At 38.9% G+C, this 18892-nt stretch overlaps 1 protein-coding gene across 1 annotated transcript in view; it reads left to right on the top strand.

Annotated features, from left to right (window-relative positions):
- The window catches only part of LOC110173763 (cadherin-22), a 202901-nt gene extending 187165 nt beyond the window's left edge, over positions 1–15736 (top strand). Inside the window, exon 12 of the mRNA XM_020939773.2 lies at positions 15137–15736. Within this exon, the coding sequence (XP_020795432.2) occupies positions 15137–15702 (566 nt within the window). The 3' untranslated portion in view covers positions 15703–15736. The remainder of the gene's footprint in view (positions 1–15136) is intronic.
- Positions 15737–18892: the final 3156 nt, after the last annotated feature.

Genomic DNA, 18892 nt, shown 5'->3' with positions numbered 1-18892 from the left:
ACATACGTTTTAAACAGACCATGTATGAAACATGGAACAAAATTATTTCCCAAATTTCAAAGACCTGCAAATCATGTAAATAAATTGATGTATTTCATCATATCTTGTGTTATTCGATCTTTGAACTGTTGATGAAGGTACATGATTTTTTTTTTTTAAAAAGTATTTAAAATGATAAAAATTTGCTTGGAAGGACTGACATATTTTATAGAAATAGTTTCCTTTCATTTTGAAGTAATATTAAAGTATTCGGAAGAAAAAAGATGACAAATTATTCAAAATCCTGCACCTTCTACTTGTTTGCACAATTTTCCCTCCGTTACTTTTCCCTCCGTTACCATGACCTTTCTTAATAAAAAATCTCATTACTCAAAAAGTAAGAGGTTTTTCAACCTAATCTTGTACCATATGGTAGAAAACTATATGAAGCAAATATTCAAACCAGTTTGTTAAGGATATGTAAGTGAGAACCGCTAGTTATCACTGTTTGGATTTATTGCCCAAAAAGTGCTGCATCTTTCATTCCCTCCGTTACAAACATGACTTTTTAAATTTTTTTGTCAACTACTTGAAAGAATATCACAGGTTTAACTTTACCCTGTTGGAGTGTAACTCTTTCCTACATTCTGATACTTTACTTATTTCAATAGTCCCTCTAGTTTCTGAATAAGAGCTATTTGAATGTAAAAAATCTGCCCGTTTCCCTCCGTTACCGCTTGACCGGACCTTCTATCAATAATATTTTTGGTATGGTTAAGTAAAGTCTGGGATTTTTTTTTGTTTTAGCAGACAAAGCATCTTATGTTACGATATCCTAGTCTTTGCTTCTCTACAGCAAGTCAAGTAATCCAAACTATTCAGATTACGTTACTCACTTTAAGTAATTGAATGGATTCCGTTACAAACTACATTTTGGGGTATGTAATCTGTAGGGGAATACATTTTAAAAGTAACCTTCCCAACACTGTCACTAATGTTATGCTTCTATGCCATGATTGTGTCTTATTGTGCTCTTTTTGTCGTGTTTGTCCTATGAATTGTCATTGAGAGTTTGTCTATTGTGTGAAGTTGTCTTTTGTTGTCTCTATCTCTCTGACCTGCCAGGGACTACAGATATAAAGTTGCCTTATGTTAGTGGTATGGTACTATATGTTATGAATATTAATATAATATGAATATGCATTGTTCCTTTTAAATAAATAAAATAACAAAATCTGCATTAGAACTATATTAATTATAGCTGCCCTCCATCTGTTCTAATATTACTGACCTACTGAATCATCTAAAACCCAGCAACAGAGCGTTTTATCCCCTGCAAACCAAGAAGTGTGCTATTATCATGCTGGTTCTTTTCAGCATTACCGTGACAGCAAAATCACAATGAATAATTAGGACTCCAGGAATGTGTTAAGAAAGTGAGGAATTACTTTTTACAAATGCAAACTGTTTGGAATGAACAAGTTACATCTTTCAAGTTTTTAAGTAAAAATCACGTACAGCACCTTTAATGAAGATATATCTGCATAAAGTGAAGTAACAGTTGATGCTGCGTTATGACAAGATTAATGATAATGCACGCTCAAATGAGATAGATGAGGACAGATGTATTCAAATGACATTGTAGAAGGATTTTCTAAAGTAACTGCTAAGCTGCTAATTATGAATCCAGGGAATCACATATCATGTACATGCTATTTTATGATAATCCTGGAGTGGAAAATGTGACCTATCATCTTTACGCTGGATCCAGTATTGTGTGTGTGCCTGTGTGTGTCTTTCTGTTTCTTTCTCTGGGTTGAAGGTAACATCTCCAGGCTCTTGGTTTTAGGTTTGGACAGTTGGAGTTCCATTACTGTGACTTAAAGTACTATTTTTTTTTACCACTACTTCATGATTTCAATCTTGAGCCTTTTGAATGAACAACCAGATGGGAATATTCAACGTAAGAGGGGTATGATTTTTCAAAAAACGGATATGTCTATTATATATTTATTACTTTATAAGTGCTTTGAGTGCCGTGAAGGTGGAAAAGCGCTATATAAAAATGTGACCATTTACTTGTCATGGCATGGGCTATTTTGTGCCAAGTTTAATGTGTTTATGTTTAGAAATGTTGGATTCTTCTTCCATTGGCGCAATGTATTTTGAATTTTTTTTATCAACATGGGTATAGACTAGGGTGACCATATTTCCATTTGTTAAAACCCGGACACCTTACCAGGGGTGGGAGGTGGGGCCTCGACATTGAGCTACAGTCGTCCCTCTCTATATCGCAGTTCACTGTTTCGCAGATTTTTTTTTTCGGTGCTGTATTGGGGGTGTCCAAAAATTGACCCATGCAGGACTCTGCGCTGTAGGGCTCCATTACAGAATAAATTAATCTTCAGTTCATTGCATAAAGAAGGAGGAAAATAACATAAGGACGGCAGCAGCAATAAGTTTTAAGAAGGATGCAAAAAGGGTTGCACCTGTCCTGTGTGAGAAAAGTGTATAAAGTGTGTGGTGAGGGGTTTTAGAGCCTTAAAACAGATATAATAATTGTAAAATATAAAGTTGACTACTTCACAGATTTCACCTATAGTGGGTTATTTTTAGAACGTAACCCCCGCGATAAACGAGGACCACTGTACTGTCACTTCGCAACCTGTGCACATGGCCTCTCACTTGTCCCGGGATGGAAAACGGAGAATTTCTTGAACAAGTCATTGTTAAATGTGCATTTGTGCTTCGGCATGTTGCACACTGACCGACTGTTTTTGTCTGCTCGCTCCTTCTGAGTCACAGAGCTACGAGAGCTGCTCAGTTTAATGCTCCCAATGAACGGTACTGAAAATCCGGACATTTGCATCACTTTAAAAAAAAAAAAAACGGACGTCCAGGACAGGACGCAAAATACGGACATGTCCGGGGAAAAACGGCCGTTTGGTCACCCTAGTATAGACAAAAAAACATGCCTCTACATGCCTCAGTATTGACGACCACTACTACAACACAAACTACAAGCAGCACCATTGCTTTGGCCCGATCAGACAGTCTCTCCTTTCACATAAGATTCGATTAACTCTTACATCCGTTACTTTAACCAACTGCGTAACTCGTCCACCAGATCTTCTTCATGTCTGGATCACCACTCAATACTCGGATAATGTGAAAAATGAAAACAAACTCCTGGCTAATTAGCGAACAAACAAACAGCCGCGCTCCGGTTCATTTATATACTAGCACTGATGGATCCATTCCTCAGCATCTGCATCTCTCCAATTACCTCCCATCTGCCGGCTCTGAGCTGGAGGTAGGGCCACGTGGCGCAGCCCAGGGGTAAATTAAGCGGCCTGTCAAGGGCGCTTATCACTACATCTGCGCGCACAGGGAGCCTCCTCTCCTTCACAAGGCTACAATACAAGCTACATGTGTGTTCATATTTACTCATCATGTTGATATATTAATAACATAGGAGGCATGCTAATTGCTAAAGTAAACAGTGTCTGAAAGCCTGACATTTCAAGATGGTGGGTACTTCCAGTGAGAGGTGACGTTATAAGATAGAAAGTGGTTGGTGGAATAGTCGCGCAGTTTAGTTATCATAAAAGGATTCCATATTATGCTATTTTCTGAACTATGTTGCAATGTTGTTTCCTCATCAAAAACATACCTGGAGTTGTGTTTGGTTTTATTCACAGGTTTAACACACAAACCCTGCATATTTAGGCTCAGTTCTTCTCTTAAACGGGAAACGCTCTGCTGCACCTTGTTATGTCATGTGGTAATACAGGAAGTTCTCCACTGTGCTTTTAAACTCCATACACACTCTTTTGGATGATTTTAGCCCCTGGAGTTGCCAATCTATCCTGAAGCAGTTTTTTCACTGTCTCACCCCTGGGTTTCTTTTATTGATGCAATATTTCAATCCCCCAGACCTTCCTCAGGTACTGTATAAACCTGAGGATGTGCGGGAGTGTTTTCTTGAAAAAGTGCCTCTCTTCCAACACACCTGTCGCCCAGTCATACACAGAAACAATCAATACTGAACAAAACGTAAAAAGTAGTTGTTAACTTTAACTACAACTACATGACATCACAAGGTGGAACAGACCATTTTGAACTTTGTAGATACACTAATAATAAAATATTACTCAAACATGTGCAAATGAAATAAAACACACATCCAGGTATCTTTTTAAGGATGAAATTATGACTAAAAGCTCACAAGAATCAATGTTTGTAATGTTTGGCCTTTAGTTGTAAGGATATTAAAGCTGCATTGCGAAGCTTTTCTGGTGGAGGGTTCACAACATGCTTGTTTCATCTGAGATGTTATGGCTTTTTGTTCCACAGTATAATATTAAACTTCTCTGCCTGTCTTGATTCAATTATAGGTAATCTAGGTAAACCATGGGGAGGAGAGAATTCAGTTTGTCGACTGGACAAAAGTTAGTTTGGTTGAAGACGTTTCGCAGCTCATCCAAGCTGCTTCTTCAGTTCTGGTCAGAATGCTGGTGGACACTTCCTTATATCTGCAGGGAGGAGCTAACTAACTGAAACTAACACACCTACTTGTTTATAGTTTCTGTTGGTTAGTTAGGCCTATTGACCTGTGCAGGGGTCCAATTCATGGCCATAATGGAGCTTCCACACCTCTTGACCTGACCTGACTACACATATTGTTCTCTTGTTTGTTTTGATTTAGGTTTGAGGATGGCGTTGTAGCAGAAACCGTAAACAAGTAGGTGTGTTAGTTTCAGTTAGTTAGCTCCTCCCTGCAGATATAAGGAAGTGTCACCAGCATTCTGACCAGAACTGAAGAAGCAGCTTGGATGAGCTGCGAAACGTCTTCAACCAAACTAACTTTTGTCCAGTCGACAAACTGAATTTTCTCCTCGCCATGGATTCTACCTGGACGACTGAGGGATTCTTCACTCACTAATCTTATTAATTATTATTAATTAAAAGTCCTTGAAAAACATGCATTCTCACTGTAATGTGGCTCATCTGTGGAACATCAAAGGCAAAGCAAGAACAAACAAGACTTGCAATTTAATTTTAAAAGTTTGGACAGAAGTATATAAAACAAAACATATTCTGTAAAGGTAGAGTACAGATTTAAAATAGGAATAGCAATGGAGGCATACTATTGTCTATGTTAGCCAGCCTTCAACTGTCTGGCATCTCGAGGCTGTGTATAATCACCACACTGCATTACTATCAAGAACTGAATGACTCCAGTGAAGAGTAGAGTTTAATGATTAGGCTCTTATCTGCATGTACAAAGCACTTTGTAACATTAAGTATCCATCCTACCATTAGTCACCCTATTTATGTAAATGTATTGTAATTGTCTTCTTTCAGACGATTAGCATGCTCAACCGTGTGCCACACAATTTACCTCAAACCATGTCCCGTTCCTCCGCCCTGCTCCAATTAATTTGCACCATGCACCATCGAGGAAAATAAACACAATAGTTAGAGACTGCGCTCCCATGGTGCCGAGAAACAATGGCGAAGAAAACCAATGCATATTATCAGTGAGAGATCCTGCTATAAATCCCAAATGGAGTTCAGTGGAGCTGGGTAGGCAATACAGGGGGCGGGCCCACTCTGCAGCGCATACTTTAAGGCCGTTTGTGCCAAATGGAGACAATTACCAGGAGGAGAAACCAGTCATTTGTATAGATTATAGGCTAGTGTTTTGCATAAGAGAAGAGAGGAGAGTGAAAATGAGCTAAACTTCATGTTGTGGGTGAGGTTCAAGGGGTGTATGTGTTTATAGAGGCAGAGGATGAAGAAAATAAGCGGTTCGGTGTTCTAACAGTTAATATATTTGTAGAAAAGTGATTACAATGAGAATCCTGTGTAACTATTCTGGTGGAGGGCCCATCTCTATGAAGTTGTTATTGCTTTGTCTGGAATGTTTCACAGTATGGGGTTAAACCATTTCTATTTGCTCACAGTCAGAATACTGTTTTTTCTAGGTATTTTTGAGCTTGCACCTGTAATTTAATAAATCTAAGGTGCAGCTGTCATACTATGTAACATTCCAGGCAGAACAATGACATATCCATAGAAAAAAACAGATGATGGACCCCCAACCAATAGTTACATAGTGCACCTTTAACTCAAATAATCTGTCTGTTTAGATTGCAAGAGAACTTCGTGGTTTGCTTTTACTTGCAAACTGAAGAAGGAAGCAGTTTGGACCAAGCTAAAAACAATGCCAGGTATCATCAAAGTTGCAGAGCTGAAAAGTTTATAGACTTTAGAAACATCAGAGTTTCTAGGGACTGAACCCGGACTAAACCAGATTTAAAGCAGGTCTAAACCAGGACTAAACCAGTGTCATTAGCCTAAATATAAACATGCCTCAACCACCGAGCCGATCACCAGGACTGCACCAGGCCTACACCAGGCCTACACCAGGCCTACACCAGGACTAAACCAGGACTAAACCAGGACTAAAACAGGTCTAAAGCAGGACTTAATCAGGTCTAAATCAGGACTAAACCAGGAGTGCACCCGCTGAGCCGATCTAGAGCGATAAATAGCTACACTAAAGTCACTCTCTCAGCCTGGTCTGCCATTGTTCCAGGAAAAGACCAGAAAATGGGACTTGTTTACAGTTCAACGGATGTCCCAGATGTGCGTCAAGTATTTTTCTCCCATTTGTCGTTCATTCACCTGACAGAGCGAGGCAGGTTAAGTGTCTCGCCCAATGACACAATAACAGTTTTCACCTGTGAATCTGAACGCTCTACCAACAATGTTTATGGCGGGAGCTGGATTTGAACCAGCATCCTTCAGATCAATGAGCAAACACTCTTCCAACTGAAATATTGCTGCAGGATTACAAAAACTCAGTTATGCATAAAGGACCTGTAATTGCCAATACCCATTCCCACATTTCTACTGAACTGTGCAACTATTTCACTGTGACAATCTCTGATATCGTTTATTTAACTAAACAATCAATATGGGCCTGGGGTTTGAACGTAATAGCTTTGACTTTCAGCCTATTAATCCGGTTGGCCATGCATTTATTTATGTGGTGAGGCTGGCATTCTTTTCAGCTCACAGAGTGTCTCCAGAAGACTCCTGCTCCCCACTGGTTAATAGTCTATTCAGATGCAATATGTCCTCTTCCAGCCACTCATTGTTTGTCATTGGCTTACAAAAGCAGATTAGCGAAGTTCTGCTGACTGCTACAACATCTGATTGGGCCATTAAGAACTGCACCGCCGCCAATCAAAACTCAGGAACAAAGTTTTGCCATCTGTTTATGAGAGAAATGTCTACGGAGAACTTGGTCTAATTAATGTCATTTCCACTAATTAAATGCTCCAAGAAAGATAAGCATTTTTTGCCAGTTCGTTAATGCATTCAGATATGTGGAGCCAAAAAGAAGGAATAAACATTCTTTATATATTATCCAATAATGTAGTCTGAAGGATTAGGTCTTCCTGCGCCAGTTGCTGCTTAAAAATACATGAGCTTGCATTTATATAGTGAACGATAACTGGTTCTAAAATGTATATGCATTTTTCTTTTTACATTATATCTTGTATTTAATTTGTCTAACCCACATTTAATTTGAATAAAAGCCAAAATGTGTAGCTTTTTTTAATGCAATATCTCATGTAAGTTGACACTGTACAAAATATAAAAATGCAAGCAGTGCTAAATGAACTTTAAGATGAAGTGGTTGCAAAAATATTTGTTAAAACCTGCCGTTTGAGTTTATATTTTTAAGTTAAAGGTGCACGATGGTAGCCTAATTCATCAGCGGGTTTCACTTCGTGGAAACCGTCTGACCTCACAGCATTAGGAGTCATAGGTAGGCGGGTGCTTTTTTAATTTAACCAATCACTGCTAATTGGTCGTGATGGGCAATAACATCTTTCCCCTTGATAAAATTCACCAAATATTATCTTTGTTCCGGCTTTAAATCCTCGATCTCAGAACTTGTCGCCAACACAGAATATATGACTTCATCTACATCCATCTCGACCGCTTTGTTTACTGTTGTGCTGTTCCACAAAAGGGACCCAGACAGGCGCTTGAGTTTGACGTCATGGCTTCACAGCTCTTCGCTGATTGGTCGGTGTGCGGTCTACAACTTCCAGGGTTCTTGCAAACTGTCTAGTGTATTCCGATTCCTGACCTAGTCGCTGGAGAGAAATGAAATTGAGCGGAGGCACAAGGTGGCACCAGCCTGACTCAGCACTTTGTAACTTTACTCACTGAAGGTTCACCACATGCTTGTCTCCATGGAGATAGATGTATGTTATTGTCCCCATAGGTATACATGTCCTCTGAATTTGCTCCATCCTTAAATGTCTCTCAGTCCTGGGATTTAATACTAGTTAGAAAGTATATCATGGTGTTTTATTGTACTTTTCCTATGTGTCATTATCTGTGTTTTTTATTTATTTATTTATTTTTACTTTTATGTGAAGTACTTTTGCCAGCTGAACGTATTTTAAATGTGCTAAATAAACTTGATATGAATGTCACTGAGGTAGACTTTCAAGAACATGTTGGCATGGCTTTGCTTGGAATGTTGCAGAATATGGCATTAAACTTTTGACACCAACAAGCCCTGTTACTGAATAAATGCAAGCTAGAGTAGATGTGTAATATATAGAACATTTCGTCAAAAAGTTACAGTATTGTTTTTATGTATGTTGCATTTGTCCAAACTTGGTTGAAATACAGTGCTTCCATTTGTTTCTTGTTTTTTGTTTTGTTTTTTTCACATAATTTAGTTCCAAATACTCCTAATTTGTTCTTACATTAGAACCACAAGCCATTCCAATCTACTGTTGCACACCCTGCACCAGTCCTACACTAATTTTGTTTCTTCCTATTACAGTAATTATTGGATGAAAATGGGACTCAATTGCTGTTTATCCATTAGCCGTTCATTATCTCCCACTCTACCCCAGCGTGCATATTTCACTCTTTATCAAATATAATACTCATGATTTATCATCAACACAGGAGATGAGTGCGGTGAATAAGAGAAACGAGGCTTTATTTTGCCTTTTAAATAACACTATTAGACTATTTAGAATAATTATAATTATAATTTCTTGTTTATAACTCATTTTGACTGAACCATTTGGTTTAGTGTCTGTGCCCCCTGCTAGCTACAATGGTAATTAACTAAGCTGAATTAATCACGGCACTAAAGTAAGCAACATGATTTAATTTCATTTCTTTATTTCGAGCAGTTTCTCAGGTATCATTTATTATACATTTATCTCCATGTTTAACTAAATAAAAAAGGTTGTCATCTGGATTATTAACTATATGATTAATCATTTAATTATATATATTTATTTAATTAAATAATAAATATGTTGTTTTGAATCAGTTTTGTTATATACATGGTAGCTGTAAAAGAGTTTTTAGAAGGCCTTAAATTTCATGTTCCTAAATTAAGGCCTTAAAAAGTCTTGAATTCTATGTTTTTAGGTTCCTTTTTCAGACCTAGAGTTTTGTTTCATACCTGACTCACGAGCGGTCTTCCTCAGAGTGGTCACGTGATGTTGCTGTGACGTGTCTGGTCAGCTGATTTAAAAGTTTAAATGTTTTGGCACTGCCTTCCTACCGGTGGAGGCAGGATGACAGCGCCATCTGCAGTCCGAGTTCCTCAGGACAGTATCCCAAGTGTATGAGAGTAAAAAAGCCCCCTCATCCCGGTTTATAGTCCTGTGGGCACGTTTCCGTATTTCGATTGCCTCTTTAATCCAGCGAAGATGTTTGTTTTCCTCTGTCCCAATGATGTTTGCTCCATCCCAGTCCATAATGTGGTTCTCTCTTTTGCAATGGTCAGAAATTGACTGATTTGAGTTGTTCTCACTGTCATCCTGCCTCCACCGGTAGGAAGGCAGCGCCAAAACCTGTTTAAATCAGCTGACCAGACACGTCACAGCAACATCACATAACCACTCTGAGGAAGAGCGCTAGTGAGCAGTCGAAACTGTCAGGTATGAAACAAAACTCTAGGTCTGAAAAAAGAACCTAATAACATAAAATATTGGAAGACCAAATGAATCTCTTTGGACAGTCTTGAATTCTGTTGTCCAAGTTGTATTTTTTTCACAAAGGTCTTAAATTTCATTATCTTATTTTTTGTATACTCAACCGGGCTGCAGTGCGATGTTAAATGGAGGGAGGAAAAAAAAACAACAACAACGTGAAATCACGTCTAATGAATGAACATCTAATTTGGAGTATGTGCAAACAATACTTTGGTTTCTGGTGCCGGCAGGTGGATCATGGAGAAGTGTAGGTTTAATCCACAGTGGCTCTTAGATTCAAGATATAAAATTGGTAATTGGTTGGTCATGATTAGAATTGGATCTGGTGTTTTTCGCTCGCATAATGGGTGTGATGATGGTCTTAATTTTCATTTAAGTGGTCTTAAAAAGGTCTTTTAAAAGTCTTAAATTTGGGGTAGTCAGTCATACCCTGCACATATTAATTGCTTTTGTGTCATTAAGGAAAACAAATGCTCTTTCAGTTTCCGCATCAATGGAATCAACTGATAATGTAGGTAATTAAAGCCACATGTATGTAACATTTTAGCCAAAAAATGAAATGAAAATGCATTTGATTTAAACATTTTAACTTTCCATGAAATTATGCAGGTGATTTGCCACTACCAGAAAGGAGATTAATGAAAATATTCATCAAAAAGATACCTGAAGTTGTGTTTTGTTTCATTTACACATGTTTAACACACAAATCCTGCGTATTTAGGCTTAATTCTTCTCTCAGACTGACGATACAACTTCACTAGAATCATTTGGATACTTTCAGTCCTGAAACTGTTGATCTCTACTGAACAAAAGTTAAAAGGCAGCTGTTAACTTGAAAGATATTGCTTCATAACAGAGAGAAACAGAACATTTTGAGCTTTAGAGATGTAGACAGACTAATGATAAAGTATTACTCAAACATGTGAATGAAACAAACACAACTCCAAGCATGTTTTTGAGGAGTTAACATTAATATCAATATTCTAACATGTCCTAAAGCTTACAAGAATCAATTCCGTGTAATATAGGAGCTTTAAATATAAATGAAACTAACATCTATTGCAGTTATATATGGGATAAGGAAACAATAGTGAGACTGGTCCATAGATTTGCCTTGAGTTTTCTGTTTGATGTCACAACAGAAGGAAGAAGTGCCAGTGTCTAATCACAAACCTTTGCACTAATTAAAATAACAAAGACCAAATTAAAGAATTATTGATTCATGTGCACACCGCCTTTGTTTTGCTCAATATAACACCATCCATCTTTATCGTTATCTAGTTTTTAATCCTGGATCCATTTCGCTGCAGTCCATAGTCTTTTAAGCAGCGGTGGGGCCTAAAGTCTTGAATACGAATGAGTATTGATATACAGATTGGTGTCCATTAAGCCTTTTTGAGTGATATTTCTGACCAAAGCAATCAGTGTTGTAGAAAATCAATCCTCATGCATTTGGAATATAAAAGCTAATAATAAATGACCCTCCCCACTGCTTTTGCCCCCAGGAGTTACAATCAAAGTTACAATGGGAGTAATCAGGAACTTGAAAACTATTAAAAGTCCATCTTGGTCGCGCATGTTTTATGTATTAGACTCTTTCGGTATTAGCAATATGTGCGTGTGGGCCTCAGAACATAAATCCACTGAAGTCATTATTGCTGTGCTCATTTTTCTGCTTTGACATGTGGGGGTAACTTTTGGGCGGTTTTCATAGCTCAGGATTCGGGTTTTGTATTTACATTATTATACAATACATTATTCATTGTCTAAAAATGAATGAAAAATAAGTTCCCAATTTGGCGTGTACTTTATTCAGAATTGGTGGTGTTAATGTATAGCCACAGCTGCCCTGCGGTGATAGATTGTTGGTTGGAAATGTGGCTACAAATCTGTCCCAAATGTGCCCGGGATTAAGAATACTCACTTCACTACTTTACGAAGATGTGAGTCTGGTCATTGATGGGCATGATTGACCGGTGGATTAGCCAATCAGGGGCATGCATGTTCTCTTTAAACGAATATTACACTATTTTCTGATCTATGTTATAATCATATAATATTTCTTCATCACAAACATAACTGGAGTTGGGGTTTGTTTCATTCACACATGTTTAACACACAAACTCTGCATATTTACCCTGAGTTCTTGGTGGAAAACACTCCACCTTGTGATGTCATGTGGTAATACAGTGGTCCACCTTGGCTACATTGAGACTGCAGCCTGAACTATGCGACCTGTGTCTGATCTTTTCATGACAGTCTGGATGACACAGATCAGATTTTTTTCAAATGCGACCCAGACCTCTTGGATATGTGCTCCTAAAACCGATACATATCCGATCTTTTGACATGAGACTTCAGTCTGAATGGCCAGGTCGCATTCATCCCACCTACACGTCAGGCTCAGAGTCTAGTCGATGTTTTTGCTGTTTTTGAAATGATTGCCCAAGAAATAGCTGAGCGCGGCTACAGGCGGTCCTGGCTTCAATGTAAACCAAAAATAAAGAGCCTGCAAGCCAAATACATGGAGGTTAAAGACTCAAACAAACGAAGCGGCCATGGACGTGTAACCTGTCCATTTTACAAAGAACTGGACTGTATTTTGGGAGACAAGTTCAGCGTTTAGGCGACTTCCGGAAACACTGAGCACAGCCTCTTCATGTGACGTCGTCGTATCCTCCAATGTACACTTTTGGGTTGTTTAAAGTTCACACTGGAGATCACACACAAGTCACATTTAAGTGGAAATATGAAGGACCTCGCAAGAAAATCGGATTTCACAAAACTCTCCAAATTGTGCATTAAACCCTGCAGTCTGAACGTAGTCTATGTTTGGAAACTCCATACACCTTCACTAAAATCATTTGGATGATTTCAGCTCTGGAATTGCCAATCTACTGAACTAAAGGTATAAGATAACTGTTAACATGACAGATAAAAGGTTACTCAAACATGTGTGAATGAAACATAACACAACTCCAAGTATCTTTTTGAGAAGGTAACAACATTATAACCTGCCTTAAACTTCACTAAAGTCTATTTTGCGTAATATGGGACCTTTAATTCAAAATGATGGGTGACCAATGCCACTAAAAAAAACAAATCTGATTGGACCTGGCCCGATGGAAGGAGTGGTCTCCAGACTGATATTCTAAACTTGTTGCGAGCCCCAAACAGCTCCAATTACATCCCATCAAACTCCTTCACTTCCACTTTTCACGATGACAAAGTATTTTTCACAATACGCAAATAATATGACATTCTTTATTAGCTTGTTTGAACAGAACTACGGAAATGCAAATAATATACCTATTGTCGTTCTAATCCAACTTCCATCTGTGCTTGCACCATCATATTGACATCTTCATTACTGTCATTCATCGTTTGTACGTGGGACTTTATCACGTTTTTATTAGTGCACCTGCTGCGAACTGTTGTGAGGCAATGTCACGTTACATTTAATACATCTGTCTGTGTGGTTGTGATCGCGGTTGGAGATGATGATTTTCATACTTTGTTGTTTGCATTTCACTAAAATAGCTTTATGGGAAAATGCTGCGTTTTGTCTGACTCAAGTTCAAAAGATTAAATTTTTGTTAGATTGTGTTTGACTTGTTCTGCTATATTTACTCGCTTTTGAATAGTTTTATTGTTTTTTTTTCTTCTTCTTCTTCTTATTTCAAGTTCAAACTGAAGAAATTTACAAAGAGGAAAAATTGTGCTGTTTGTGAAAAATTTTACTAATGGATCTACACAATTTAAAATAATTCCAAGTGACTATGACATGTTCTTTCAGTAGCCCTGTAGTGAGGGTCTCGGAGATGTTATTGCTTTGTCTGAAATGATTCACAGTACAGGTCAGATCTGTGTGTTTCTTTAGGTATTTTTGAGCTATAAAACTACCTGTAATTGAATAAATCTAAAGTAAATCAGAGGCGAGGGGTTAAAGGTTGTATAGAGGATTTTCCAAGGAACGAGAAATCCAGCGACTGTTTGTCCTTTTTCAAATGTTGCGCATGCGTGAAACCACCCCCCCTCCCCTACAGCTCCCTACGTAGAAACGCCTCCTCCCGCCTCCTCCTTACGCCAGAAACAGGTTTGTTTCTAGAAAACAAGTACTCATCGCTGCACATGACTTGTAAACTAACTAACTACAGTGTTGGTTAGGCAAGGCGGAGAAGTGAGGAGCGGGGGGAGGGGGTGAGCGGACATTTCGTGCGCGGAAAAGAAGTGAGGAGCAGCGGGAAGAGCGGAGCGGGCAGCGGGGAGAGGAGCAGTAAGGGGTGCAGAGAAGGGTGCGCGGAGATTCAGTGCGAATGAAGCTACTACTACAACACGCAGCTGCAAGCGGACTCTTTCTTTGCATTGAAAATGATGTTTTCAGACATAGGATATCGCATTCGTGTCCTGAAAAACGTTTGTCTAGCTCTTGGAAATAAAGTACGTTTTCATAATAAGCAGAAGTTACCTGTCCAGGAGTAATTTGGCGACCAGTGCGTCAGTCTTTAGACCCTGCGTCTGCTTCAGTTGCGCCATCGCTGGAATGAATCTACAAGAATCACCTTAGTTTGGCTTTGCTGCTTTTCCCCTTGTCTTCTTCTTTCAGCGACCTCAAAAACAGACTTTCTTTTGCGGCTAACTGCTCCTGGATTCTTGTCTGCCATTGCAACAAACTTTGTCAGTTACGCTAGAAACGTAGGGAGTTTGATTGACAGCCTGTCAACTAACAGATAACGAGGCAGTGTCGTTATCTATTGGCAAATGTTTAGCCCCACCACGTCCTGAGTTGATGAATTTTTATTCTCTTTTTTTTGGTCATCATAATTACAAGGCTACTGCACCTCTATAATGCTATCATTGACAATTTGAAACAAAAAAAATTCCTCCATACAACCTTTAAGTGTCACAACAAAAGTATTCATCTGCTGAAATCGCATCACCAACCTGTGGGCCAGTGGATCTAACCGCTCGACCAATAATGTTTATGTCAAGAGAGGGGGTCAAACCACTGACCGCACTCATATTTTGTCTCTTCTTTGCAGTTTAACTATCCACAAATCTAATATTCTTCTGTCTTCTCTTTGCATGTCTCTTCTCAGTGCTGGTTCTTCTCATCCTGACTCTGAAGCGCCACCGTAAAGGCCAGCGCATGACCGAGGAAGAGGAGGACATGCGCGACAACGTCATCAAGTATAACGACGAAGGCGGCGGCGAGCAGGACACGCAGGCCTACGACATGAGCGCCCTACGCAACCTCTACGACTTCCCCGAGTCCAAGGGCTCCGAACCGGGCCCCGATATCCGATCTTTACCCCAGTGGATCCAGACCAACCGCCACAACGGGACCACGTTACGGACGGGGGCGGAGACCAACGCGGTGGCCAGCCTGGGCGTGGAGGCGGTCGCGGCGGATTTCTCGCTTTTCAAGGGTTACATCAAGAAGAAGGTGGAGCAAGCGGACGCGGATCTGTCAGTCCCGCCGTATGATTCGTTTCAGACCTACGCGTTCGAAGGCTCCAGTTCGCCAGCGCTGTCCTTAAGCTCTATCCACACACTCTCCACCACATCAGAGCAGGATTTTTCCTACCTCAGCGACTGGGGGCCGAGGTTCAGGCAGCTGGCGGGCTACTATGCTCCCGGGAATCTTGAGGAAGAGGGGTCCTAGCACAGCAGACCAGGATAGACTACTAAAAACTGCTCTCCCCATCCTAACCTCCTGGACAAATCAGAGCCAGCGCTGTGTCCGTCACTAAAACGAGATCCACTCTGTCTGTATCCTCTTGCTATAACCGAGTCACTGAGGCAAAGTGCAGGACATTTGGAAGTGACTTTTGTTGAAAGTGCTAACATCAGTGGTAACGGAATGGTGAATCTACTCTTTCCCAAAGTGTAAAATACTATTATTGATTACTGGTCATTTATAGAAATACTAATTACCTTATCATATGAATTGCCTTTTTTCTAAATAGAAGAAATTTTGTTAATGACGAAGAGACGAATGAGGCATTACACTGACTTGTTAATGGGATGTTTGTGCACATGGTTTCAAACAAGCTGAAGGCACAATAGTGGTATGTTCAGTAACTAAGCAACTGTTCAACCTTTAGCCAGAGGGTTGCTGGGTCGAATCGAAATGAGACACAATTTCCACAAGATAAGACAAAACACGAGACTGAATCAAAGAGAAAACGAGATTCTGACACAATTTACGATAAATTAAATGTTGTCCAGCTCAAAGTTTTGCCCTATTTTTGTTGCCAGTGTCTTTTTGGAACTACAGCTTCTGAAAAGGTGTAACTCACTAGCACTTAACTCTATCCACCTGTAAACAAATGGAAAAAAAAAAAAAATGAAATTATGAGATCCTGACGCGCAAGATCTTGTCCCATCCTTAGTCTGCAGCTGTTGTCTCTTGTCCGTTCTAGGAAGGAGTAACAGGAAGGAGATCTGGTGCAAACAACAACAGTGTATCCTGCTTTCTGTGACAAAACTGAAAGCAGCCACATAAAACAAACGTTTTCTTTATTTCATTCATTGTGTCATTATGTAAAAATGACAAAGGATTATAGCTATTCATTACCGGCATAATTTAAAGCTGCACTATGGGACTTTTTGGTTCAGGGTCTGTCCATTGCTTGTTTCTATGGATACATCATTGCTCTGCTTGGAATGTTCCACAGTATGACATTATACAGCTCTACTTTACATTTATTCAAGTGGTTTCATAGCTTAAAAATACCTAAAAAAAAACACAGTCATTCTGACTGTGAGGGGGTCGCTTCTCCACAGATCTGACCTGTAACTTGGTCTGTTTTGGTCTCCATGAAGATAGAAATGTTTACTGTGAAACATTCCAGACAAAGCGATAACATCGCCATGTAGAAAAACATTTGACAGACCCTCCACCAGAAAAGTTACTAAATTTACCCTCCTCTAAATAACATAAAATTTTGTGCAGACCAAATTAATGCAAAACACTGTCTCTTAAATGAGATATTTACTCATAATCTGCAAATGAAAAGATCAGACTCCAACAGGTGCCACTGGCTAAAAGGTTTATTTTTGAAAAACCTTTTAACCATCCTTCAAGTTTTTGACTCTGATGATTCAGTAATTTCAAAATGTTCGTATATTACTTCTTAGGATTGGAGTATTTTGGGCAAATGAGAGGAAAGGCTTCGTATGACAGTATTCATATCAAGGTTAGCCGTGGATGCAAAGGCCAAACTTGTATTTATAGTAAGAAGGAGATATTTATGTATTTATTTGTCATGTATTTATTTATTTATTACATCAGACTGTTCTTAACGCCTCAGTGAACTCAGCTCGGAGTTAGCTAAGGACAATATGAAAAGAAACGAGAAAACAGCACGGACTTCGTACAAGACTGGCTTTGGGGTGGCTTCTGGGTCACCGAAAAATACGCACTGTCCTCAAAAGATTTGTATTTATTTTCTACAAACTATTTTGTAAAAATAACCAAGGGACAAAACGGATAACAAAGAAGGAACAGATGGAGCGAGAAAGACTTCACAATTGGTCGATTACAGGAGCGATTGACATACTTTCGCGTACTTTGTTGTGATTTATGAAAGGATTTTCGGGGGTCAAAAAGACGGACAATTGTGGGTTGACAATTTGTTTTTCGTATACTTTTTTCACCGCCAATTGAAAGGCAATAAAGGCACAAAATGGCTACAGTGATTCAGACTGGATGGTGCGACGCAATTGGCTAGCTGCTTGTCCCACTGGGAGCCAATCAGCATTCCATATTCTTTTCTTCTGTGTTTAATATGTTGATCTGCTTTTTTATATTTGGGTATGTTTTGGTTTGATATTACTTTAAAGGGAAAGGGGGAATATATTAAGTGTATGGTGACGAATTAAGGACTGGTCACTTGATAACTTGATAACCACTTAAACTTCTCAATGTTGAGCTTAAATTGCAAATGTATGGAAAATAAAACAAAATAAATATTTAATTTTTTTGGTACGAACTTTTGAGATGCTGCTTTGTTCAAGAGAAAGACAACGGGATGCTGTTTCATTCATTGCATATGAAAGATTAAAGAGGGCGTAGGATGCAAAGTGTATATTTTTTTAGCTTTCAACCATGTTATAATGTTGTTCCCTCATCAAAAACATGCCAGAAGAGGTTTTAGATGTCATCCATGAATGTTTGAGTAATTTGCGGTCTTTCCTGGGCACTATTCAAACCCTCCTTACAGTTAGCTCTAAGATTCTGCCCTTTAACTGATGTGAACCATGCTCCGACACTACAGTTCTCCATAAATATACAAAAAACATGATACAAAACTGTAACACAATAACTTGAACCTGATGTGATCTGCAGTAGCGGGATGCACGTTGCGCTTTGAAGGGAGAGTGACTTAATGTGGAGGGGAGACACACACACACAAAAAACATACATCGTTTTAATAAAAGGTAACATGGTGATATCTGTGTTAATACCGCATAGAAGTAAAGTACCCTCTCTTTAAACTATCACATTTAATCTCAAGTCTAATGACATTTAAGTCTCACACTGGTAAATGGATTTATGTAGTTTGACAGCACGGTAATACTGGTTTGAAATATGGCATTTATGTTTAGATGCAAAATGCCAAGGGATATTTAAGCGAAAATGTCAGCAGGTTATTATCATCATTTGTATACATCACTATACTAACCTAGATTCTCTGCAAACTCAAAGTGTAAAGATACTGTAGTTGAACTCAAACTCGACTGATCCAGATTTATTTACTTTGGTGAATGTTGCAAATTTGGTCAAATGGTCAAATCTGGAAGGAAGAAAAAATAACATAAAGGTTTATTACATAAATATGGCCTATTGT

The sequence above is a fragment of the Boleophthalmus pectinirostris genome, unplaced genomic scaffold (assembly GCF_026225935.1).
Source record: "Boleophthalmus pectinirostris isolate CB_2022bp ecotype Guang Dong unplaced genomic scaffold, ASM2622593v1 HiC_scaffold_3, whole genome shotgun sequence".
Taxonomy (NCBI): Eukaryota; Metazoa; Chordata; class Actinopteri; order Gobiiformes; family Gobiidae; genus Boleophthalmus; species Boleophthalmus pectinirostris.
This window is presented reverse-complemented; position numbering and strand designations above follow the sequence as displayed.